Source organism: Marmota flaviventris, chromosome 2 (genome assembly GCF_047511675.1).
Source record: "Marmota flaviventris isolate mMarFla1 chromosome 2, mMarFla1.hap1, whole genome shotgun sequence".
NCBI lineage: Eukaryota > Metazoa > Chordata > Mammalia > Rodentia > Sciuridae > Marmota > Marmota flaviventris.
This window is the reverse complement of record NC_092499.1, coordinates 199,091,795-199,114,899: the sequence shown is the minus strand read 5'-3', so window position 1 is coordinate 199,114,899 and position 23,105 is coordinate 199,091,795. Positions and strand designations below refer to the sequence as shown.

General features: G+C 54.4%; 2 protein-coding genes across 5 annotated transcripts in view; one reads left to right on the top strand and one right to left on the bottom strand.

The window, feature by feature from the left end:
• The window catches only part of Slc12a5 (solute carrier family 12 member 5), a 33,675-nt gene extending 22,648 nt beyond the window's left edge, over positions 1–11,027 (top strand). For 2 of the 3 annotated variants that reach the window (XM_027954238.2, XM_027954240.3), the window contains exons 12-26: positions 219–393; positions 1,038–1,156; positions 1,418–1,516; positions 2,319–2,438; positions 2,772–2,876; positions 3,843–4,011; positions 5,908–6,103; positions 6,932–7,101; positions 7,388–7,519; positions 8,317–8,424; positions 9,667–9,789; positions 9,881–10,080; positions 10,359–10,373; positions 10,604–10,737; positions 10,936–11,027. In XM_027954238.2, the coding sequence (XP_027810039.2) occupies positions 219–393; positions 1,038–1,156; positions 1,418–1,516; positions 2,319–2,438; positions 2,772–2,876; positions 3,843–4,011; positions 5,908–6,103; positions 6,932–7,101; positions 7,388–7,519; positions 8,317–8,424; positions 9,667–9,789; positions 9,881–10,080; positions 10,359–10,373; positions 10,604–10,737; positions 10,936–11,027 (1,957 nt within the window). The remainder of the gene's footprint in view (positions 1–218; positions 394–1,037; positions 1,157–1,417; positions 1,517–2,318; positions 2,439–2,771; positions 2,877–3,842; positions 4,012–5,907; positions 6,104–6,931; positions 7,102–7,387; positions 7,520–8,316; positions 8,425–9,666; positions 9,790–9,880; positions 10,081–10,358; positions 10,374–10,603; positions 10,738–10,935) is intronic. The other variant, XM_027954239.2, reaches the window with a different exon arrangement.
• A 3,139-nt stretch (positions 11,028–14,166) lies between these two features.
• Positions 14,167–23,105, bottom strand: part of Ncoa5 (nuclear receptor coactivator 5) — a 32,278-nt gene continuing 23,339 nt past the window's right edge. The window contains exons 3-8 of one of the 2 annotated variants that reach the window (XM_027954233.3): positions 22,567–22,893; positions 21,138–21,274; positions 20,091–20,217; positions 18,108–18,307; positions 16,467–16,787; positions 14,167–15,993 (exon numbers count right to left, since the gene is read on the bottom strand). In XM_027954233.3, coding sequence (XP_027810034.1) covers positions 15,404–15,993; positions 16,467–16,787; positions 18,108–18,307; positions 20,091–20,217; positions 21,138–21,274; positions 22,567–22,893 — 1,702 coding nt within the window. In that variant the 3' untranslated portion in view covers positions 14,167–15,403. Of the gene's footprint in view, positions 15,994–16,443; positions 16,788–18,107; positions 18,308–20,090; positions 20,218–21,137; positions 21,275–22,566; positions 22,894–23,105 lie in introns of both variants that reach the window. The other variant, XM_027954235.3, reaches the window with a different exon arrangement.

The following is a 23,105-nucleotide window of genomic DNA, read 5'->3' as shown; positions in this document are numbered from 1 at the left end:
CCATTGCTGAGGAAACTGAGGCTCAGAGAGGTGAAGTGATCTGCTCAAGGTCACACAGGGCAGGAGGTGCCCGGGATATTTAGGAGTCGCCTTTTCTCTGTCGCCTGCAGAGCCTAATGCGTTGATCAGCCCCACGGCTGGCGTGGGAGACCCCAGCCTGGAAATCCAGGTGGCATTGCTCACTCGGCGATGTCTGTTCCCCTACTGCTTTATTCCAGGTTTGGTGAAGCTGTGAATGGAAACCTGGTGGTGGGCACACTGGCCTGGCCATCTCCCTGGGTCATTGTCATCGGCTCCTTCTTCTCCACCTGTGGGGCTGGGCTTCAGAGCCTCACGGGGGCCCCACGCCTGTTACAGGCCATCTCCCGGGATGGCATAGTGCCCTTCCTGCAGGTCAGTGTGGGCAGGAGGGCAGCCCCACCCAGTAGGTCAGCCAGCCAGGCCCCTGCCTGGGGGCTGCCGAGGAGACAGCGTAGCCTCTGGGGCCACCCTGGGCTGCTCCTGGGCCCTTCTGCTTGACACTGCATTAAGAGGAATGGGTGGATCTCATTTGGGATTTGGATTGTGGTCAGTGCCATAATTTTGAGAATTTTCTGCTCTCAGGGGAAAATAAATGGCCCTCCCCTGGCTCCATTTGTTGGCCAAGGACTCAGAGAAGCAGAAAAATGGCAAGAAGAGGCGGGGGTGGGGGTGGGGTGGGGAGCTCTCCAGGGTGCTTAAAAACAGTATGGAGCACATATCATGGTCACTTGCTGGCCTCCGGTCAGCTCCTCTCCCATCTGCCCATCTGACCGGAACTTCCTTTGCCATCAGGGGTCATTGGAACTTCATTGCACTAGGGTGCCAATGTCAGGGTGGGCAAGACCTGGCAAAATCTGCCGTTCCCTCGGGTGCCCCAGAGGATGAAAAATGCAGCCTCCTCTCCCACGGCTCATGTCTGTAGGATTCCCGCCTCGCCTCCTGTTTTCTAAGACTGGAGGACAGAGACCAGAAGACCGCCCGGTCTCAGTCCCCCGAGACGGTTGCTCTGTCCCCAGGTCTTTGGCCATGGCAAAGCCAACGGAGAGCCGACGTGGGCGCTGCTGCTGACGGCCTGCATCTGCGAGATCGGCATCCTCATTGCCTCCCTCGATGAGGTGGCCCCCATCCTGTCCATGTGCGTGCCTCTCCCTGGATCCTCCAGCCGTGGCCCAGGCCACACCTGAGCACTTTGGTCCCCCGGGGACTTCCTGTCAGTCATGGAAGCCCGTCCTTTGTTATATAGAGATCCACCCCATAATATCAGAGTGGGTTAGAAGGGGATTTGGCCTTGGGACCCCTTAGGCGCCGGTGGTCTCTCCCCTCTCCCCTCCCCCATGTCTCCATTTCTGTTTCTGCTCCCTGTGCATCTGTCTCTCCGGGGCTCTGTGTGCCCTAGGTTCTTCCTGATGTGCTACATGTTCGTGAACCTGGCCTGTGCCGTGCAGACACTGCTGAGGACGCCCAACTGGAGGCCGCGCTTTCGATACTACCACTGGTGGGTGCCCTGTCCACCAGCCCGCCCCACCCATTTCTTACCTCCACCCAACCCCAAAGGCCGGCTCCTTCAGGTCTGAGGACCCCAAACCTGAATGCGACGTCCCGTTGTCCCCCCTCCCGTGGCCCAGCTAGTGGGAGGCCGATCCTGGAGAGGCATGAAGCATAGTCAGCAGCAGCCTCAGCATCACCCCGCCCAGTCCAGGGTGCTCAGCTTCTTAACGACGTGGCGTGGTTCAGAGGCAGCTGATGCAAATCCAAAATGTGACTCTGGCTGTGAGCTCCCTGCTGAGGACGTGGTGGTCTGAACCTGTCCCCTGCTGTAAGAGGGGCTTGCTCACTGCTCCTCTGCTGGGCTCTGGAGAGCGGTCCTGCCCAGTGGAGGGGGACCCCCCTTCCTGGAGCCCGCAGTTCCTCTTATTCTTTTACTTTATGGCTTTTCATGCTCATAGTAGGACTGCAGGGATGACCCTGTTCACTCTAGAAAGAGGACACTTGAGTTCAAACAAGGCCACCGGGAAGACTGTGGCATCATGGGGCTTGTACGGGGGCTGCCACCTCCACTCCCTTGTTCCCCTTTGCTGGTGGCCTCTTCAGGGACCCCATCTGAGAGCCCATGTAGCTGGGGCTGTCCAGCCTGGGCTAAGGTGACTCTGGAGTTGACGGGGACATGGGTGGTGCCTGTCTGTGGCTGTTTCTCCATCCAGACGGCCTCGGATCTCCAGGGTGCTCAGTCACCCAGGTCTGGTCAGGCCCTGCTCCATGGACTCTCACTGTCCACGCCGGTCTCTCTCCATGTGCAGGACCCTCTCCTTCCTGGGCATGAGCCTCTGCCTGGCCCTCATGTTCATCTGCTCCTGGTATTACGCGCTGGTGGCCATGCTCATTGCGGGGCTCATCTACAAGTACATCGAGTACCGCGGGTGAGCGGGAGGCCCACAGGGGCAGTGGGGGATGGACGGTGGGGGCTGGGTGGGGGGAGGGCTGGGGTGGAGGGCGCAGTGATGGGGTGGGACTGGGAGACGGGAGATGGGTGGGGGCTTTGAGAAATGGGTGGTGACAGCAGTGTTTCCAAGGGAGCAGCGGCTCGGTGGCTGGGTGACTGACGGAGCCAGCGGCCGGGGACTTGCCTGCCCTTCCTGAGCCTGGGAGAGGAGGGAGGGATGTCTGTGCCCTGGGGCAGCCAGTTCTGAGTGCAGGGTTTTCACTGCCATTTCCGGGATTTCTGGCCTCACGTGGTCCCCTCCTGCCCCCAGGGCAGAGAAGGAATGGGGCGATGGGATCCGGGGCCTGTCCCTCAGCGCCGCTCGCTATGCCCTCTTGCGCCTGGAGGAAGGGCCCCCGCACACCAAGAACTGGAGGTCAGTGCGAGGGGCGCCTGGTGAGTGCTGGGGGGACAGGAAGGGAGCAGGGCCGACTCTCCCCACCCACCTTGTTTTGCTCCGTGGCCGCCTCTGATCACTCGGTTCGCTCTCCACGTGCCACCCAGCTTGCTGGCCTCCTGACCACGTGTTCAGCTGTTGGTTCAAAAAATTGGTGAACGCGGGGCCGGGCCTCCCAGTCTCTGGGATGTAGCGAGCTCGTGCTTCTGCAGGGAAGGCCACGGAGACAGGTGGGATCGCTCTCTCACTTAGAGAACGTGGAGCTCTCAGGACTCTGGACTAGTGACAGTCCCTCCTTTTCATTCACATGAAGGTCAGGGGTCAGAGGGGTCCTGGGGTCACAGAAGGCAAAACCCAACCGGAGCCTCCCCGAGCCTCTCGGCCCAGCTGCCCTCTGCCTGCTGCTCTGCAGGCCCAGACCCTGGCTCACCTCCGGGCCCCTCTGCCAAGAGTGAGGCACGAGCTGGGCCGGTCAAGCCGCCAGCTCCGGACCCAGGGCTTGGCGGTATTTGAATCCTCAGACGATCAGCACAGGGTCTGGTCGAGAGCAGGGGCTTGGGGACTGGCCGGAGGTGGACGGAGAGATAAGCAGACACGTGAAGGCTGAGGGTGTCCTGCGGGCGGAGGGCGGTGGTGAAGGGTGGGAGTGTGAATGGATGGTGGTGGGTGGGCGTGGGGTGCGGATGCACCCAGAGGTGGACGGCCTGGGTATGAGGGGGACTGAAGGGGGAGACTGAAGGGTGAGTGGGTGGATGGCGGGCTGGGCGGTGGGTGGAGGGATGGGCACTGGGGGGATGGTTGCAGAAGTGGATGGTTGACTGTTCAGAGGGACAGGTGATGGGCACAGGGGGTGGGCACTGAGGAGATGGTAAGGGAACTGGTGATGGGTGTGCAGTGGGTGGCTGGGGAGCGCACACGGGGGTCCTGTGACTGTCCCCTCGGCAGGCCTCAGCTGCTGGTGCTGGTGCGCGTGGACCAGGACCAGAATGTGGTGCACCCCCAGCTGCTCTCCCTGACCTCTCAGCTCAAGGCAGGGAAGGGCCTGACCATCGTGGGCTCAGTCCTGGAGGGCACCTTTCTGGACAACCATCCCCAGGCCCAGCGGGCAGAGGAGGTGAGTGGGGCCAGGCCAGGGCGCGCAGGAAGACAGTGTGTGCCCCTCACCCTGAAACCTCGGGGATCAAGTGGCCTCGGCTTTTCCCATCTTCTTCCTTAGAAGAGGAGCCTGAGGGCCCAGGTAGCCAGTCCCTTAGAATTCAACCCACTGAACCGAAGCCCATCGGTAACAGAAGGGCCTGTGTTGTGGATAAGGAAACCGAGGCATAGAGGAGCCAGGTCCCCCGTCCAAGGACAGAAAAAGAGATTCAAATTCAGATACTTGACTCCTACCTCAGACATTTTCCTGCCAAACTACAAACATTCCAAACTGTCTTCACATTCGTGGACCATTTTCATCCCACTCTGCATGAACTCTGCATGTGTCGTACCCACCTCCGGCCCAGGAAAAACTGAGGCCCAGAGAGGGAAAGCAGCTTGGTGAAAGTCACACAGATGCTGTCAGGACTGGAAACGGGTCCGTGGCTCCCCCTCATGTGCTCGTCTCCATCCACTGGCCCATGTCCTCAGAGCAGCGCCCAGTGTGGGCCGGGGCTACTGTGTGCGCGCGAGGTGCAGGACGAGCCGGGTGGAGCCTGGTGGGCAGTGGGGACCCGGAGGGAAGAACCTTCGGCCCATGATGGGGCCATTCTCCCCAGGCCATGGCTGTGCTGGAGGAAGGAAAGGGCTCCAGGAAGGGGGGCAGGCAGGACACCCCTAATGCCTTGTGACAGTTCTGTTTCCGCCTCACTGAGCCGTTCACACCAATCTGTCAGGGCCCAGGGCTGGAGGCTTCAGCTGGCCGGTCCAGCGCAATGTGCAGGGCTGAGGCGAGCTGTGTGCTGAGCACCGGGCCGGGCACGGGCGGGTCAGCTGTTTAAGAGCACGTGGCCGCCCTCGAGGAGGCCAGGGCTGGGAGATGGGACGTCCAGCAGGCCTCAGACCCTCGGCCGTCAGTGAGGGCTGTTAGGAGGGAGAACAGTGGAGGGAGACAGGGCCAGGGTCCCAGCACGCCAGGCAGGGCCCAGACCCTCACGCTGCGTGGCACGAAGTGCTCCCGGCCCCCAGATGAGCTGGCTGTCGGCCCCCCTGACAGGTAGGAGTGGAGGTTAGATGGCTCGCCGAGGTCGTGCCAGGGGTGGCGGAGGTGGAAATCAACCTCTGTTGATCCAGGACAGCCGCTGGGGGGGTGGGCTCTGCAGGGAGGCTGTGCCAACAACATGCCCACGTGGGCATTAGCTGTGTCCTTGAGCCAGTCTTAGTCTCGTCAAGCCTCAATTTCCTCACTGACAAGATGGCAGTGAGAAGAACTTTCCTGTATGATGCCCATCAACTGTGCGTTAAGATGCTTATTGTTACGCTGCGTTGAAAAAGGTCCCTGCCAGGCGGTGCCCTGGCTCACGCCTGTAATCCCAGCAACACATGAGCCTGAGGCAGGAGGATTGCAAGTTTGAGGCCAATCTCAGCAACTTAGCGAGGCCCTAAGCAACTTAGTGAGACTCTGGAAATAAAGAATAAAAAGGGCTGGGGTGTGGCTCAGTGGTAAAGCCCCTGGGCTCAATCCCCAATATCCCCCCAATTCTTAAAACAGATCGTCCACCCACCAGAGAGTTTGATCTCAGTCTGGGTGGAGGGAGGTGTCTGAAGAAGGTGGCACTCAGTAGGGAGGGCAGGCTGTGATGTCCAGCAGGGTCAGGGGATGTGTTGGGTGGTGGGGGGTATTGGGCAGGTGGTGGGAAGGCTGGGCAAATTGTGACTCATCTGCAGGAGTGGGGTTCATAGGTGACAGGAGGGAGGCACGGTTCTGACATGCTCAGGGCTGAGCTTCAGCAGGACGGGGACATACGGAGCCAGGGGGCTGCAGGGGCCTCAGCCAGGGCCAGGAAGGCCTGAGGCTGGTCCCCGCAACCCCCAGTCTATCCGGCGCCTGATGGAGGCAGAGAAGGTGAAAGGCTTCTGCCAGGTGGTGATCTCCTCCAACCTGCGAGACGGCGTGTCCCACCTGATTCAGTCCGGGGGCCTCGGGGGTCTGCAGCACAACACGGTGCTCGTGGGCTGGCCCCGCAACTGGAGGCAGAAGGAGGACCATCAGACGTGGCGGAACTTCATTGGTAACCCTGCAGGCGGCTGGGCCGGGCAGGGGTGGGTTCTGCTTCCGTGGGCCCGGGGAGTTTCCCAGGCCCAGCACAAGTGTGCTCTCGGCACCCGCAAAAGACGCGGCCAAGGCTGGCCACGTGCCAGCACTGCTGTGTGCTGGGGACTCAGATGTGAATGAGACTGTCCTGGCTCCTTCATGGCCCTCAAGGCCTGAGGGAAAGACAGGGCAGAGCAGGGAGAAGAGCTACAGCTTTGAAGTCACAGTGACCGAGGTCTGCGTCTCAACTCTAGTCCTTGCTAGCTGTGTGATAGTGCCTAAGTGACTCACCTTCTCTGAGCATCTGACTCCTTGGTGATAGTTGGAAATAGCAATACGATAACTAACATTTATAGAATACATTCTGTGTGCCAGACAAGTGGAGGCTTTCTCTAATCTCATCAGGGTCCTCTGAGCACTAGGCATTTTATCTCTCTTTTATTGGTGAGACTGCGGCACAGAGAGATTAAGGAATTTGCCTCAGGTCACACAGTTTAACAACAACCCCAGAGGCTGTACAGACTCCAACTCCAAGTGGCTCTGTCTCCCTTAAGGATTCAGGGAGCCCACGCGTGGTGGGTTCTTGATAATCAGACAGGGCACATGGTGTCACTGTGATCTGACAGGTGGGATGGCTGAAGGCCAGAGAGGTTGGGGGACTTCCTCGGATCCAAACAGAACGTGAGGAGGCCGGGTGGACGCTGGTTCGGGGAAGGTGCTAGGTGCCAGGAGCCCCCTGGCTGCTACTAGACCTGGGGGCCAGAGTCACGTTTTCCGGTCTCCTTCCTTCCTGGGGCTCCATCAGAACTGGTCCGGGAAACCACAGCTGGCCATCTGGCCCTGCTGGTCACCAAGAACGTGTCCATGTTCCCTGGGAACCCCGAGCGCTTCTCCGAGGGCAGCATCGACGTCTGGTGGATCGTGCACGACGGCGGCATGCTCATGCTGCTGCCCTTCCTGCTGCGCCACCACAAGGTCAGTGCGCGTGCGCATGCGCGTGGGCACCTCCGGGGGCGGGCGGCCTCCACATCTGGCCTCCACATCTGGCCTCCCCGGTGGACTCCCGGGGAGGGGCTCTGCTCCCGGCTTCAGGCTGGAGGTGAGCGTGTTGCTGTAAAGGACGGCGGTGACGTTTTCACCGGGAGCCTCAGAGCTGGGCTGGAGACTGCAGCATTGGCCCCCGAGGCCCACGCGTGTGTGCGAGGAGGGGTGGGAAGGTTGGGGACACATCCCCGCTGCACCTCTCTGGGTCCCCGCGCAGGTCTGGCGGAAGTGCAAGATGCGAATCTTCACTGTGGCCCAGATGGACGACAACAGCATCCAGATGAAGAAGGACCTGACCACGTTTCTGTACCATTTGCGCATCACGGCGGAGGTGGAGGTGGTGGAGATGGTGAGTCCCGGAGCTCCGGGAAGTTCTGGAGGCGCCCGGGCCTCTCCCTTGGCCCCAGCACCGTCCAGGGCCACCAGCCCCCACAGCACATGATGCCGGCTTCGCCCTCGGCCCACCTCTTAGCCTCGCACATTTATCCTGGTGTCCGCCCTCCTTCCACCTGCATCCGCGCCCCTTTGTAAGAACAGGCTGATCGTGCGCACCCTCTGGCAGGACTCGCTCCTGCGTTTCATGTTCAGTCATTCTCCAGCAACCACGAGACCGATGTGATTATCAGGATTTCCTTTTTACAGTTTAGAACATCGAGGCACAGAAAGGTTAAGTAATTTCTCCCACAACCCACAGTGAATGGCAGAGCCAGGATTCAAACCCAGGCGGGCTGGCTTCAGAGCCTGTGTTCCTGTGGTGACACCATCCAGCCTCTTGTTCATCCATCCTCGCAGTGACTTTCTGCGCCTGTCCCCCTTGTGTCCCCTGGTTTATCCACATGGCTGCTGGCGGACTCACCTGCTCCTGCTGCGCTCAGTCCTGTGTGTCCACTCACCCTTCATTCTTTTCCACGGCCTCTGCACTCACCAGGTCACTCATGGATCATTAGCTCATCATTCACACGCCTGGTGCTGAGCTGCCTAGTGTCCAGGTTGCTGCCCTCTGTGCTCCAGCCCTGCCTCCCGCTGTCCCGGGCCTGGGCAGGGACTCCCTGGGCCTCACTCCCTGGGCCTCCCTCCCTGGGCCTTGCAGCTGCCCGGGCGCAGGCTTCCCCCTGCCCTTCTCACTGCCCCTGCCCCTGCCCACAGCACGAGAGCGACATCTCCGCCTACACCTACGAGAAGACCCTGGTGATGGAGCAGCGCTCCCAGATCCTCAAGCAGATGCACCTGACCAAGAACGAGCGCGAGCGGGAGGTGAGCCTGCTGCGGGTCTGGGTCTGCCCAGGCACAGGGTGGCCTGGGTCTGGCCCTGGCCACCGGCATTGCTGCCTTCACCCTATCACCCTTACTCCCCCACCTCGCGGCACCAGGCTCCCTGACAGGGCAGCGGGAGGACACACTGCCACCCCCAGCCACAGGGCAGAGGAGCCTTGGCATGCAGCGTGGATTGTCCTCTGCATGTGACTTTGGGGGCCCAAGGGAGAGTAATGGATGCTAAGTAGGTACAGTGATGAGTCCTCAGGGGTGTGGGCTGCCAGGGTGGGAGACAAGGGTTCATGTAACAGACTCTCAGAAAGTGGGTGGCAGGTGGCTGTTCACAGATGTAGCGATGGGCGTGGTCCATATTCCCAGGGCTAAGGGTGATGGGTCTCCCATGGAGTGTGCATGTGAGACCTCCCAGGTGTGGATCACTGGTCCCAGGACTGTGGATGAAAGACCCTCCCCAGGGAGTGGAGTCCTTAGGGTCATGAATGATGATACCCAGGACTGGGGACAAACTCCTGGAGGTGGGGCTAGGTTGCTTGGGGAATGGGGGCAGATCTTATAGGGGAGGGTGACAGACCATGGGTTATGAGTCTCCCTGGTGTGGTTAATACATTTCTCAGAATGGGGCTGATGGCCAGGCACATGGTGCACGACTGTAATTCCAGCAATGTGAGAGGCTGAGGCAGGAGGATTGCAAGTTTGAGGCCAGTTTCCACAACTTAGCAAGGCCCTAAGCCGCTCAGTGAGACCCTGTCTCAAAATAAACAATAAAAAGGGCTGGGGATGTGGCTCAGTGGTAAAGTTGTCCCTGGGTTTAATCCCCAGTACCCCCTCCCCCCAGAAAGACTGTGGTTGATGGATCCTCAGGGAAATGAGTAACAGGTACCCCTTTATTAGATAAGGAGGGACCTCCAAGGATGGGGGTGTTACCCAGGGGTGGCAGTAAAAATGGTAAGAGATGGCATTTGCTCATACCAGCCAGAACTGACGTGGGCCACAGTGCGTGGTAGAGCCTTGCTGTGGCAGTGCTGCACTTTGATTGTGGGATGGCGGGAGGTCCGGGCTCTGGAGGAGTGGCCAGGTCAGTGTGCAGTCCTCTTGGACAGGAAGTCCTACGCTGTTTGAACTGCTGGTTGGTTCCTGGCTGAATGTTGGCACTGGTGGTAGCTCTTGGCAGGGCATGAGTGGTGACTTCCAACAGAGCTGGCACCAACTTGTGTCACTCCCTAGATTCAGAGTATCACAGATGAGTCTCGAGGCTCCATCCGGAGAAAGAATCCAGCCAACACTCGGCTTCGCCTCAATGTCCCGGAAGAGACGGCTGGTGACAGCGAGGAGAAGCCCGAGGAGGAGGTGGGCAGCGGCAGTGGTCTGGCCTCAGCCAGTGGGAGCAGGACCTTTGGCTGCCAAAGGAGTCACCTCCTCGCCTTTCCTTCACCCCCAGGTGCAGCTGATCCACGACCAGAGTGCTCCCAGCTGCCCCAGCAGCTCCCCGTCCCCAGGGGAGGAGCCTGAGGGGGAGGGTGAGACAGACCCCGAGAAGGTGCATCTCACCTGGACCAAGGACAAGTCCGTGGCAGAGAAGAATAAGGGCCCCAGTCCCGTCTCCTCGGAGGGCATCAAGGACTTCTTCAGCATGAAGCCGTATGGGCTGGGGCCAAGGGCTTGGGTGGGGTGGGCCTCCGGGTCCTGCTCAGCGTGGCAGAGGACCAGCAGGGTCCTGTCTGAAGCCCCAGAGGCGGCTCATTTCCCACCTGAGAACTCACAGGGTTTGGCCTGGTGCTGAGGCTGGGACTTCCAGGTTCAGGAAATGGGGAGGTGAAGGATGCGGGGCGAGAGAGCAGGTGATGGCATCTCAGGACCCCGCCTCTTCTTCTTCTGACACCTTTCCCTCTTTCTCTCTTTGCTTCTGTTTCCTGAAGGGAGTGGGAGAACTTGTAAGTGCTTCAGCATGTTTCATCTTACCTCCCGCTGGCCAGGTCTCCCCTCTCCTTGCTCTCTCGTGACCCCCGGGGTGCCCCTGGCCTCCGGAGTCTCTGATTGCTCGGTTGGAGAGGCTTGGGGTGGGTGTCACGGGCTTGCAAGGGCCAGCCCCCCAGCAGCGCGGTCTGCGGGAGGGCCACCGAGTCCTCCCCGGGGCTCACGCTCTGCTCCCCTTGCTCCGCAGGAACCAGTCCAACGTGCGGCGCATGCACACGGCCGTGCGGCTGAACGAGGTCATCGTGAAGAAATCCCGGGACGCCAAGCTCGTTTTGCTCAACATGCCCGGGCCTCCCCGCAACCGCAACGGTGACGAAAACTGTATCCTGGACTGAAGATGGCGGGGGTGGGCGGGGAGGTGGCCTCCGGGAACCTGGTCCTAGTCCCGGGATGAAAGGTCCGAGCCGGTCCTACTTCAGGATCAGCACCTCGGACAGGGACGCAGGAGCGCGAGGTCCCCGGAGACCCCTGCTCTGCCGGGAGGGGAGGGGCGAGTCTTTCTCCTTGACCGGCTCTCAGACATGGAGTTCCTCGAGGTCCTCACAGAACACCTGGATCGGGTGATGCTGGTCCGCGGCGGCGGCCGCGAGGTCATCACCATCTATTCCTGAGGGCCAGGACCTGCCACCCGGGCCCCAGCGCGCCCGGCCGCGGCCCCGGAGCCCTCGCCGCGCCCCCCGCCGCTGTCACCGTTTACATACAGACCCTGTGCCCGTGCCCTGGCCCCTTTCCCCGCTGCCTGAAGCCTGGAGGCCACGCCCGTCGGGGCTGACTCGGAGAGGGCGCCCGAGCGCCCTGTCGTCCCGGCTGCGCTGCCCTTTTCTAAGCGCGGCCTCGCCGGGCCGGAGAGACGCTGCAATAAGGGTCGGGAGCAGGTGCGGAAAGCGGCATCCACGCGGCCCCTCCCCCTTCCCACGCCCGCCGCGGTCCTGGCGCTGCGCTCCTCCGCGCTGCGGCTCGCTCCCAGCGGCCCCGAGGCGCCGCTGGGCAGTCGGCGCCCCAAGTCCCCACCGCCCTCCCCGCCCAGCCAGCCCGGGGCGCGGGGCGCGGGCGCGGGGCGCGGGCGGCCGAGCCTATACATAGTGTACAGGAGACATCGCGTGTATTTTTAAAGTCCCCATATTTATGTAACTAGAAGCGCAACGGACTCCTCGCCACGGTCCAGCCCTCCCGCTGGGGCCGCCGGGGAGGCGGAGGCCTGGGAAGCCGAGTTTTCCTTGACGTTCGAGAGTTTGAGAGCGAAAGTGCTTTAGGCCCAGGCGGGGGTCGTGGTCCTGGTCCTGGTCCCTCGACACCCTCGCTCCGTCCGCTCTCGCCTCCTCGTCCTTTGCGCGCGCCCTTGGCTCCCTTCCCTTCCCTCTAGTTCTTTTCGGAGACGAAGTGAGACGCGGCTGCTTCCCGTGGACTCGCCTCCCAGCGGATGGGAGCCTCCACTGTGGCTGCAGAGGCGCGTGCACAGCCTCCTCTCTTCGGCTCTTATGCAAGTTGGGGCCAGGATAGGGGAGGGGCGCTCTTCGGAGGGAGAAACCCAGAGAGGCCCGCGCCCCACCGAGGAAGCCCCGCCCCGGTGCCTTCGCTGGGGAGCAGGCGTCTCTCCTCAGTTGGCTTGTCGCCTGCTCCCCCATCCCATGGCTCCTCGCCAAAGACTGAAATCGTGGAGCTGGAGGGCGCACCCCCAGAGTTTCCTCCCTGGGTCAGTTGAGGGAGGAGGGGGCAATTCTGGTTTAGGGGTCAGACCCCCTGGGAGGCCCCAGCACCGCCCCTGATGTTCCTCCCCTGTCCCAATCCGCAGCTCCGGTCTTGGGTTTCCGCCGCCTACTCCGTGTTCTGAGGCCAGGCCTCTCTGCCTAGCAGCGCCTCTAGTACATCCCCCAGGCATCTGGGGTCACATGAGCTTAGAGGTTAGCACCTCCCTATCCTCTAACTAGGACCCAAGGCCTTTGGCTTCCTCGGGCTGACTCCAGTCCTTGTCGCTTCTCCCCATCAGCCGGGTCGGTCGGAGGCGCACTCTGCCCATAGGGAAAGCGTTTGGGCTGTTTCCTTCCCCCAGGGCACTAAGGGGGACAGGCACTGCATGCTCGTTCCAGCGCCCTCTGGGACTGGGTACAGCATCTCCAGCCCCAGGGCCCTGAACTGCACACCTAGTTAGACATCCTGCCCATCTCCCTGAGCTGGGGCCACTGGGTACTCCTGACCTCATCACCTCCTTTCCTTTGAGCCCAAGGCAGAGAGCTGCAGCTGGTGCCATCTAGACAGGGTCAGGTGAGGTTGGGGATAGGTCTGGAGGTCTGCCGGTTAAATTTAATCGGGGACTAGATAGATTCTTCCAAGAACTAGTCAGAAAGTTGGAATTATTTAGACACCAGCCCCCTGCATCTTCCAAAAGCCCTCCCTCTGAGAACCACGGGTCCTGCTTTCTGGGGGCCTGAGCATTTTGGTTTAAAGTGGTGGGGCTGGGCGGTGGTGGTGGTCAACACCAATTAGGGAACCAAAGTTGCACTATCTGGGCCCAGACCGTCTGGTTGGCAAGAGCAAAGTTTCCGTTGATGAAACAAACATCCCACAACAAAAACCCAAGTTTTCTGTGCTACATGTGCAATATTTGTTATGAATGTTATCACGTCATTCATCAAATTATCTTTATAATCACTGTAGCTAGATGTTTCATGTCCATTCAAGTGACTTTTATTCTGAGTGCAATATTTCAATAGCCTTGTAGTGATTAACTAGTGTTGCTTTTGTTTTAGAAGATCTATGTGCAGGGCAATGCAATGAAGTTGAAAACCTTGTAAATAGGAGAGGTTGCAAACCAAATCCAGAGTATTTATTACTATTATTACTATTATTACTAGGCCTGCCTTTAATTTTCAGTGTTTCAGTATTCCGCATCCTGCCTCAGTATTGACCTTGTGTTCTTCGTGCCAATATGAAAAGGAGAGGCTTCGTTCTTTCCTTTATTGTTGAATGCTCCCATTTAATGCTTTAAGGCTTTTACTGTATTAATTTTTTAGACTCTCGTCTGCACAAAATGCAATAAAAATAATTTTATGATACCCTTCATGGCCTGAGGTGTGCTATTTGGAACTCCAGGGGGCCCTCAAGGAGGAACTGGACTCTGTCAGAAACACTGAACTCTGCTGACAGAAGAGGCAAGCGAATGCACCGGGTCTGGCTGTCCAATTTGTGTGTGGGCAGCACTGGGGCCCTGTCCCGGCAAGCACTGCCCAAGGATCACTCCTGTGCCTGGAGGCACCTGCACTTCCTAGGTGTCTAGGGGGCTCTCTAAAGCGCTCAGGTTCTGACTGGAGAGTACACCAGCTACCCGCACAAGAGTGAGCACAGAGCACCAGCTGAGATCAAAACAGAAGTGTTCCCCTCCCCATCAGCCAGAGAAGACCCCTCACAACCACCTTCCTTTCCTAGAACAAGGGGACCGCCTGTTGACACTGCATGTCTGCCAGAAGCAGGATGCTGAACGGCATAACTAGCAAGTGGGCTTCTGCCCTGAACTATCGGGACAGCTTCTCACTAGGGGAACTGCACAGAGAGGCCGCGGGACTTGGCAGGAGAGAGAGCAGGTGTAGAAACTCATGAGGCTCCGGCAGGGTGAAGAGGTTTTGAGGCCTGACCCTAAGTTGAGGACAAGCAGTGGCAGACCAGAAGGGGCTCCTCACCTTCTAACCCCGGAAAAAGTGCCCTGCAAAGAGGTGCTGCAGATACCATCGACACCCAAGAAAGATGAACACAGTGTTGACTTTTTCATTTTAATTAAAAAGTAATCATTCATTTTATTAACAACACAAGAGTTCCAAAAAGGAAAAAAAAAAAAAAAACACTATATAACACAAACGGGTCAGAACATAAAATGCTGTCATTTGGGGACCTTGAGTTTTGAAACCACTGTTTGCTCAGCCACTGGCAGGGACTCAGCTGAAGTCTCTGCCCTCAGCCCTGCCAGAGGCCCGTGGAGACGATCCACGGGGCTCGAGTGGGCACAGCCCCAGGGAGAGGGTGGTTTCTTTCCGCTACATTCAGAGCAGCAGCCAGAGGCCCTCCAACATCTCACTCTGGCTCAAAGGTTACGAACGCCGTCTGCATCGAGAACATGTCCAGCTACCAACAGTATGACATCGAAATGGTCCCTACCTCCTGCTGCTCAGGAAACAGAACAAGAGGCAGATGAAAACAATAGCCTGGGTTTTTGAGCTAAACTCTCAAAAAACAAATCACTGGAACAATGGGATCCACTGCCAGAGTCCAAGCTGCCTTCTCAGATCCACTCCCTGGAGTGCCACTGGAGAGGGAGGTGCTGACAGAGATGTTTTGGGGAAGAGTTAGTGCCAAACTGCTGGTGACTGGAGCTGTTCAGTCCTCCCCTAGGGATCCTCCAAAATGAAAACAAAACAAGAAACAAGTATCGCCCCCAAAACTTCCAATTGGTCATCACCCTGCTGCAGGCAGGAGACCCTCCTCCTGTGGCTCCCCCTCGTGGCCGGGTGCTGATCTGAGCCTCGAGCAGGATCCCATACACATGGGATGGCGCATGGTGACGACACTGTACCTGGCAGGAGCTGCAGCTCTGGTCAACACGTGCAAGGAGGGCATGACTAGGCAGGATCAAAATAAGCAAAGGTGATGGCTACTGTCATGACAAATGCCAGCTCAGACGTGGCTTCTTCCTTTCCCCCACAATCCGGCAGACAGAGGAACCAGGGAAGCCCCATCAATATAAACAGCCCAGACGCCTGGACTACCTCGGTGACCCCTACCAAAAACCAAAAAAAGATACACCCCCAAATGCAGTGTAAGCTCTGACTCTGTGAGGAGTAAGCCACAGCCTTGGGCAGAAGAGAGCGCAGGTATAGGAACTCATGACACTCGGTGCAGACCTGGAGCCGCAGACAACATCCTCCAAACAACTCTATTTAGAATGAAGTGGAAGGAGGCCAGGGGAGGAGGGGACTAGGGATGGTTGAACAATTTAGCCTCAGTAATGCCTCTGGTAAGATCCCATGGGGCCCTGGGGCCGCCCCACCTGTGCTGTGGTTTGGCTAACCAGGTGAGAGAGAGCAGGGCCACTCTGGATCAGAGTGTCCAGAGCCTTCTGTACACTTGGATTGTCAAAGTTGATGCCTGTGGATGACATGGGCCTCTGGCTAGCCATGTTGCTAGCAGGTGCCAGGCGACTGGAGGGCTGGCCAAACAGCCCTTGGGAAGGAGCCCCAGGCCTGGGGCCCATGTTCCGAGCAGATCCTGCCTGTCCCAAAATGTTTGGAGGTTGATTGCCAGAGGCCTGTGATCTTTGCTGAGGCTGGTTGTTCACTGCTGTGGAAAAATTCTGGTTCTGGGTGCTTCCGGCAGCAACTGAGGGGGATGCGGAGCTGCTATTGGCCGCAACCGTGCCACTATTGAAGAGGCTGAGGATTTTGGCCTGAAGCTCTTGCTGGGAGGTGGGGGGTGCAGCTGGAGTGGGTGTAGCAGAGGGGAGCACTTGGCCGCTCTGGAGCGGTTGGGAGCTTGGCTGTGTCTTCAGCGAGGCACCCGAGGTCGGCCCGAGTGGTTGGCGGGAAATCGGGCCTGGAAGACAAAAAGAGGGAGGCATCTGGTTGAAAGTACCCCCCAAGGGCAGGAGGCCGAGCAGCCCAGGGAAGAAAAACAATCACTGAATCACATCAATCACATGGTACACAGACAATGACATCAATTTCCCAAAGGGGCCACTTCATGGTACATATGTGCTATTTACAGACAATAGCCCCATTTCCAAAGAAAACTGGAAAAAAGCAAAGGTCAGAGTGGCATCCACCTTGACTACCAGGGAGCCGGCAATACTAGCCCACCACGGTGCATCACGGGGGTCAGAATTCAGTACTTGAATCTTAAAGTTATCGTTAATCAAATTAGCATGGATGGCCCATGAGAGAACCCAAGGGATGGGTTCCTCTCTCTCACCCACCCAGGGAGCCCTGGGCTCACACCCTCCCAACAGAGCCTGGGGATTAGAGAAATGCAGAGTCAGAACTTCACCTCGGCCCTGCCACGTAGCTCACCAGGCAGAGAGTCGGTGCTGCTCCTCATAAGCCGCTCCTTCCGCTCTCGCAGGTAGTTGATGATCTTGTCCGTTTCTTCGGCAGTGAGGTACCTATTGTCTGCCAGCAGGTTGATGAGGCTCTGGATGGCGGGAGGGTGCCCCCCACGCACTCCCTCCTCTGGGCCTCCTCGCTCTCTCTCCTGGAGGATGGCTTCATCAGCCATCTTGGCTGCCTGTCTGGCAATCTCCTCACGTTCCTTCTCGCGGCACTCATTTTTGTAGCGCTCATAATTTCTGGCCACCAGTACCATGGCATCTGCCTGGGGCATGTTGCGATGCTCTGTAGGAGGGAACGACATGAGTTATTTTCTCCAATGACAGATCTGAGTGCCCACCTGCTGTACTCTACCAAGCCTTTCCTAGCCTCAAACTAGCAAGAAAACCATTTTGATGACAAAAAGCCTTGAGACTGGGAGAGGGGTGGGATGGGGAGGAGAGGGGAATGGCTATCCTTGGTGGGGAATGCCCACCTTTGTATAGAGCTCTTTCTTTGGGGAAATTCCTAGATCACAGACTGGTAGTAAAACCCAAAGAAACATGACAGCCTCCCACAGATTCAAACAGACCATGTGGTGAGTAACCATGGGAGGCAGGCCGGCAGCCTCGAGACCAGCAGCAGGAGGCCAAAAAGCCCTCTGTAAAGCCTGGCTTTCCACTGTGCACCTCAGGACAGAGCTGGCCTACTGTTTCGTAATTCATCAGTTCAAAAGTCATGGATTAAGATCAAATTGTGACCCCAAATAACCTCGCACTCTACCAGTGGGCAACGACTTTGCAGGATGGAGAGAAGACGTCTCAGAACTTTCTTAACTGTCCTCACACATCTTGAGGACTGTTCCGTGGAGACAACTGACTCACCAGAGATCCCAACATATTCTGAGGCTATGAGCACAGCTAGTCTGGCCAAGAGAGATCCTGGGTGTGGTGGGAAAGGGAAAGTCCAGGCTGTAAGAGCCCCGAGCAGGGCACAGCTAGCTAAGTCTTCACACTTGGGTATCAAAGCACTACTTTGGAGAAGGAATTGAAGGGCATCTAGGGGTCAGAACCTCTTCCCTGTCCTCGCAGCCCACCTACTCACTTCTCCAGCACAGTACCAGGATCCTGTCTGTGATAGTCTCTGTTCCCATTAGAGCGCTGGGTGAAGGCAAGGATTCTATTGCATTTCAGCACAGTGTGCACCAGAGATCTGCGGGAGCCAGATCTCACTGGCCAGAGCTCAATGGGTGCATTTCTTTCCAACTCTCCTTTCAGTGCTTCACCTTCATGACTTGAAAGGGGACATACCGGGGGTATTTACACCATAGAAATCAACGAATGCTACAGACTATCCCCTTACCTCAGAGCTGATTAAATGTTTGCCAGCATATTTACTGCATACACCTAATGGTTAAGTAGAAAGAAGACTCTGAACTGTATCGCTGAGAAAATAAGACTAATAAATGATACGCAAGTCTCTTCTAGGGCATTAAACTTAGGGAGGGGGCCTACTGTGTTTGAGCTGATACGTGAGTCATCTGCCCAAAATCTATTTCTTAGGCATAGAAAAATTAAAGTGCTAACAACTGTCCTCTGAGATTCTGGCCTATTTGGGTCTCCATACCTTGTGGGGTTCCAAACATGATGTTGACTGTACAGGAACGATGAATCTGGTGTTGCTGAGTGATGACAATAGCAAAAGGAGACCCTCCCCTGCTAACATCCTCCAAGGCTTGAGAGAGTGACACCTCTGTGTTGAGGAAGATCAAGTCCACCACCATGCCTAGGTCTCTCACCTTCCGCCCCACAGACTCAGCGTAATCTCTGCAAGAGTAAACCGGATCAGGTCAGTGCTTCTCGACCAACTCTCAATCTGCACACTGTTGCACTTCAGCTGCACATGTGCCTGCAGAGAATTCAAATTCTACCCCCAATTCCCCCCTGAGGTTCCAAGGATCTAGACCACCCTCCTTCCACTGGCTTTTCCAGAATGGCTGTGACCTACTTGAGGTCACAGAGGAATCTGACAGTAGTCCAGTATTTGATACACTTCTGTTGATTCTCTAGTCCAGTGGTCCTTCCTTAGCTCATCCTGCTTGCTAAGACCTGCAGCACTTATCTGCCTTTGGGCAGTCTGCATAGCAGTGGGGAAAACACAGACGTTCATGCTAAAAAGTTGAATCCCAGCCCCAACATTTGTTTGCAAAATTGTGAATGTTTAAGTAAATCCAATGAAAAACCAATTTCAGATTTTTTTTTTTAACCAATGAAACAATAATAATATGGCTCAGCTCCTATGTCATTTCCTTTACTTTCCTTCCAATTTAATTAGATCTCTGATATTCTCTTCTTTTCTCATCACCCACATATTTTTTTCTTCATTTTCCAAACAGGTTGTGAGTCCACAAGAGGAAAGGGCTGTGTGTTTGCTTATTGCTGCTATTAAGACCTTGAACCTGGTATCTACACTTGCTGAAGGAATACACATGTAACATGATCACTGTGAAGATTAAAAATAATTTACGTAAAGCACCTAGCATGGGGTAGTACAAAGTAGGTGCTCAGAAAAGGACAGCTATTATTATCATGTATTATCCAGAAAAAGCTACAGTAAAAGCAGCATTTATCTCTGAACAAGGTTGCCCAGAGCCTGTGAACTCTGCCTGCTGCTTGGTGTCTCAACACCTATTTCCCTAGTCACTGACTTGAAATTAGCTCTTTAACCCCAAACTACTAGAAAATACATGATGTTATTTACTAACCAACTGGGGAAAGGGAACACAGCTACTGTCGAGACTGCAAGCTGCCATCTCTCTTTCTGTTTCTCGGCTCTGCCTCTTCCCAGGTGAGAATGTAGAGGTGAAACAGAGCTGTGCTATCAATTCTGGGTTGGCTAACATGGTCATCTAACAGTTCTGCAAGGCCAGGGCCCTTCACAGAGCAGGCACAGTTTTGGTTGGAAAACCCAGACATGTGCTTCCCAAACGATTAGGGATTTGGGACTGTCCCACAGAAGGGGAACTATTGCTTTGCTTGATTAATACCTACTCCCTCTCCCACTCTCAGTTCACATGGGTCTAACCCCACCTCCAGCTTTAGGGTGGGTACAGACATATGGCATTCTAATACCCCTGGCCAAAGTGACAAGATCAGCGATGGGGAAAGTGAGCCAGGCCAATCTAATGAGAATAATCCAGGACTTTAGGAAAATGAAGCTCTCTTTCAAAGGGTTTGTTAAGCTCAGAAAACATTTATCTAGCTAGTCTGCCTTTTCTAGTAGAAAACCTGCATGAGAATGATGGAAACACCGAGGGAAGCTGTGCCAAGATGCCAACCAGAGACCAAGTCCTGATGGCACAGTATGACCATGGATGAGGCCATGTCTGGACTTCCCAGCTGAGCAATCCAAAAATTTCCCTTTTGGATTCAAGGCAGATTGAATTGGGTTTTCTGTCACCTACAACTCAAAGAACTCTGGCTAATGCTCATAACAATACCAGAATTCAGTGGGCAAGCCCAAGTTCAGTGGGTAAGCAGCTAAGCAGGAGCCTGAACTTTTTCTTCTGACCCATCTCCTCATTAGGGAGAGGTATCCAAGGGGTCTTACTTAGTCTGCTTGTTGACCACAATCACAGAACAATCCACAGGTCTCTCCGCATCAAAGCGTCTCTGGATTTCCTCAAAATATTGACGGTAAAGCTCTTCTCTACGCCGTTCCTCACGTTTCAAACGCTCTGCAAGATACCACCAGGGAAATCTAAAATAAGGACTGTCCTTCTACAAAAATAAGCCAGAGGACTCTCTAAATTAATTCTTACATCTACCTCCTAAAAATAATAATATATTTTTTTCACTCTTAAATTCATAAAAATGAAATGGATTAAAAGGCACAGACTTTTTTGTGGTAGTGGTGATTAAACACAGGTACACTTTACCACTGAGCTACCACCCCAGCCCTAAATTTTTAGTATTTATTTTGAGATAGGGTCTTGTTAAGCTGTTACGGGTCTCTCTAAACTGCTGAGGCTGGCCTCCAACTTTTGATCCTCCTGCCTCAGTCTCCTGAATCTCTGGGATTACAAGCATGCGCTGCCACTACACCCAGCTCACTGAAAAAAAAGGTGTATTGAGAAAAATCCACTTCCTGTCTTGAGACAGCTTACTCCACATTCCCCTGGGGCATATTTCCTTTCACTAAATAAACCCTTTATGCTTTTTCTAAAAATAAATAAATAAATAAATAAATAAATAGACCCAAGTTTGTCTTTACCTAAAAAAGAGAGATGTGATCAGGTAAAAATGATAAAGAAACAAACAAAAACCCATTTTGTATAAATATTCCAGACAGTCATAGCTAGTCAATGAGCACAAAAGCAAGCATTTAATGTTTTCTGCTCCAATATTCTGTTCATTTCTCATTTCTGGAATTTTGTATTTCTTGATGTATGACTAGACCAGATGATGGTGTTAATTTGAACTTAAAAATTATTTTCAAACTGAATGTTCTCTAAACATTAACAAGCTATTTTTATTTCTTTTAATGACCTGCCTGCCCAACTATGTATTAGCCCCCTTTCAACTGGGGTATTGGTTATTAGTGTCTTTTGTAGTGTTTTACCACAGTACTAGGAATAGACTGTTTCTGCTACTTTACCTTTTGCACGAGACTGACTTTCTGGGCCAGGAGGGCCTCGTCCATCAAAGCTGTCTCTGTAACGGTCAAAGTAAGAGTCATCCTTTCTCCTGCAATAGTCATCCATCCGCAGGTATCGATCATAAGAGCCTTCTCTCCTGAAAAGTTAGGGAAGTTTTCACCAAGTTAAAATTCTGTCCTATATGCAAAAACCAGATTTAGAAAAAATTTTAAGACCTAGAAGTTGTAGTAAATATATAATAATAATTTGCCATTTTAACCATTTCTGAGTGTAGAATCCAGTGGAATTACAATGTTGTACAAATGTTACCATTATCTATTTCCAAAACTTCCATCACCTCAAACAGAAATTCTGCTCATGAAGCAGTAACTCCCTATTCCTCCCTCTCTCTAGCCCCTGGTAATATCTATTTTCAGTCTTTATGAATTTGCCTATTCCAGATATTTCATATAGGTAAAAGCATACAATAACTGGGAATTTTGTGTGTGTGTGTGTGTGTGTATGACTGACTTGTTTCACTTAGCATGTTTTCAAGGGCCATCCATGTTTTAACGTATATCAGAACTCCATGAGTTTTTACAGCCAGATAATATTCCATTGTATGTATCTATAACATTTTAAAAATCCATTCATCTCTTGATAGTCATTTAGATTGATTCTAGTTTTTGTCTTGTATGAATAGTGCTGCTATGCACATTCATGTATAATTGAGGCTCTCTTTTCAATTCTTTTGGGTATATACTCAGGAATAGAACTAATGAATCATGATAATTTTATACTTAACTTTTTGAGGAACTACCAAATTTTTCCCCACAGGGGCTATATACCATTTTACACATCTACCAGCAATGTAAGAGGGTTCCAATTTCTCCATACCTTGAAGATACTAGTAATTTTCTGTATAAAAAAATTATTATGTGGGGCTGGGGATAGAGTGCTTGGTTGGTGGAGTGCTTGCCTCGCATGCAGGAGGCCCTGGGTTCAATCCCCAGTACCACACACACATTAAAAAAAAAAAATTATTATAACCATCCTAGTAAATATGAAGTGGTATCTCACTGTGGCTTTCATTTTCATTCCCCTGATGACTAATGACATGGAACATCTTTTCATATATTTATTGGCTATTTGTGTATCTCCTCCCTGGGTTTTTGCCTTGCCAACAACTTTGTACTTTTTTCTGTTTTCATCTGTACAGTGTTGTCTTTTCCAGGACCTAGAAAAATCCAGATTCATTCACTAAGCATAACTAATCAATCATTCACACATTTCAGCAAAATTTATTGAGCACCAGCACCATGTCTACTACTTGATATACACAGAAAATGCAAGGCTGATAAAGTCACTGCCTTTTTAGAGCTGTCACTTAATTCAGCAAAACACACAAAGGCTGTTAACAAAAAGGAAGCATGGCAGCCATGTAAGTACCTGTACATAGGCTCTCGGGAGTCTCTCATGTCTCTGTATCTGTCATACATGGGGTCCCGGTGATCTCGAAAATCCCTAGAGTCTCTTAGGTCACGAAAGTCTCTAAGATCCCTCATGTCCCGAGCATCGCGCATACTTCTGCTGTCTCTGTGATCCCGAATGTCTCTGCTGTCTCTGTGGTCCCGCAAGTCTCGGGGGTCTCGAATGTCTCTGCTATCACGGGCATCCCGGCCATTTCTGCCATCCCTGGGTTCTCTCCTTGGACTTCCTCGGATTGGAGATCGATCACGCCTTGTATCTCGACTATCTCCAAAGCCATAGGGATCCCTGTGGGAGGTAGTAAGAAGATGCTAAGAAAAAGAGACTGCAGAGAGTCAACCCTTCAGCTCTTTACAGAAGGAAGCCCCCACCCTCTAGTGCCTTTCCCTAAAACACGGATGAGAAACAGAATATGACTAAATTTTAAGGATATTGACCCTTCTGGTCAGCAACTAGTTTAGAAGGTTCGAGAATCTCAAAAGATTATGACATCAAAGGAA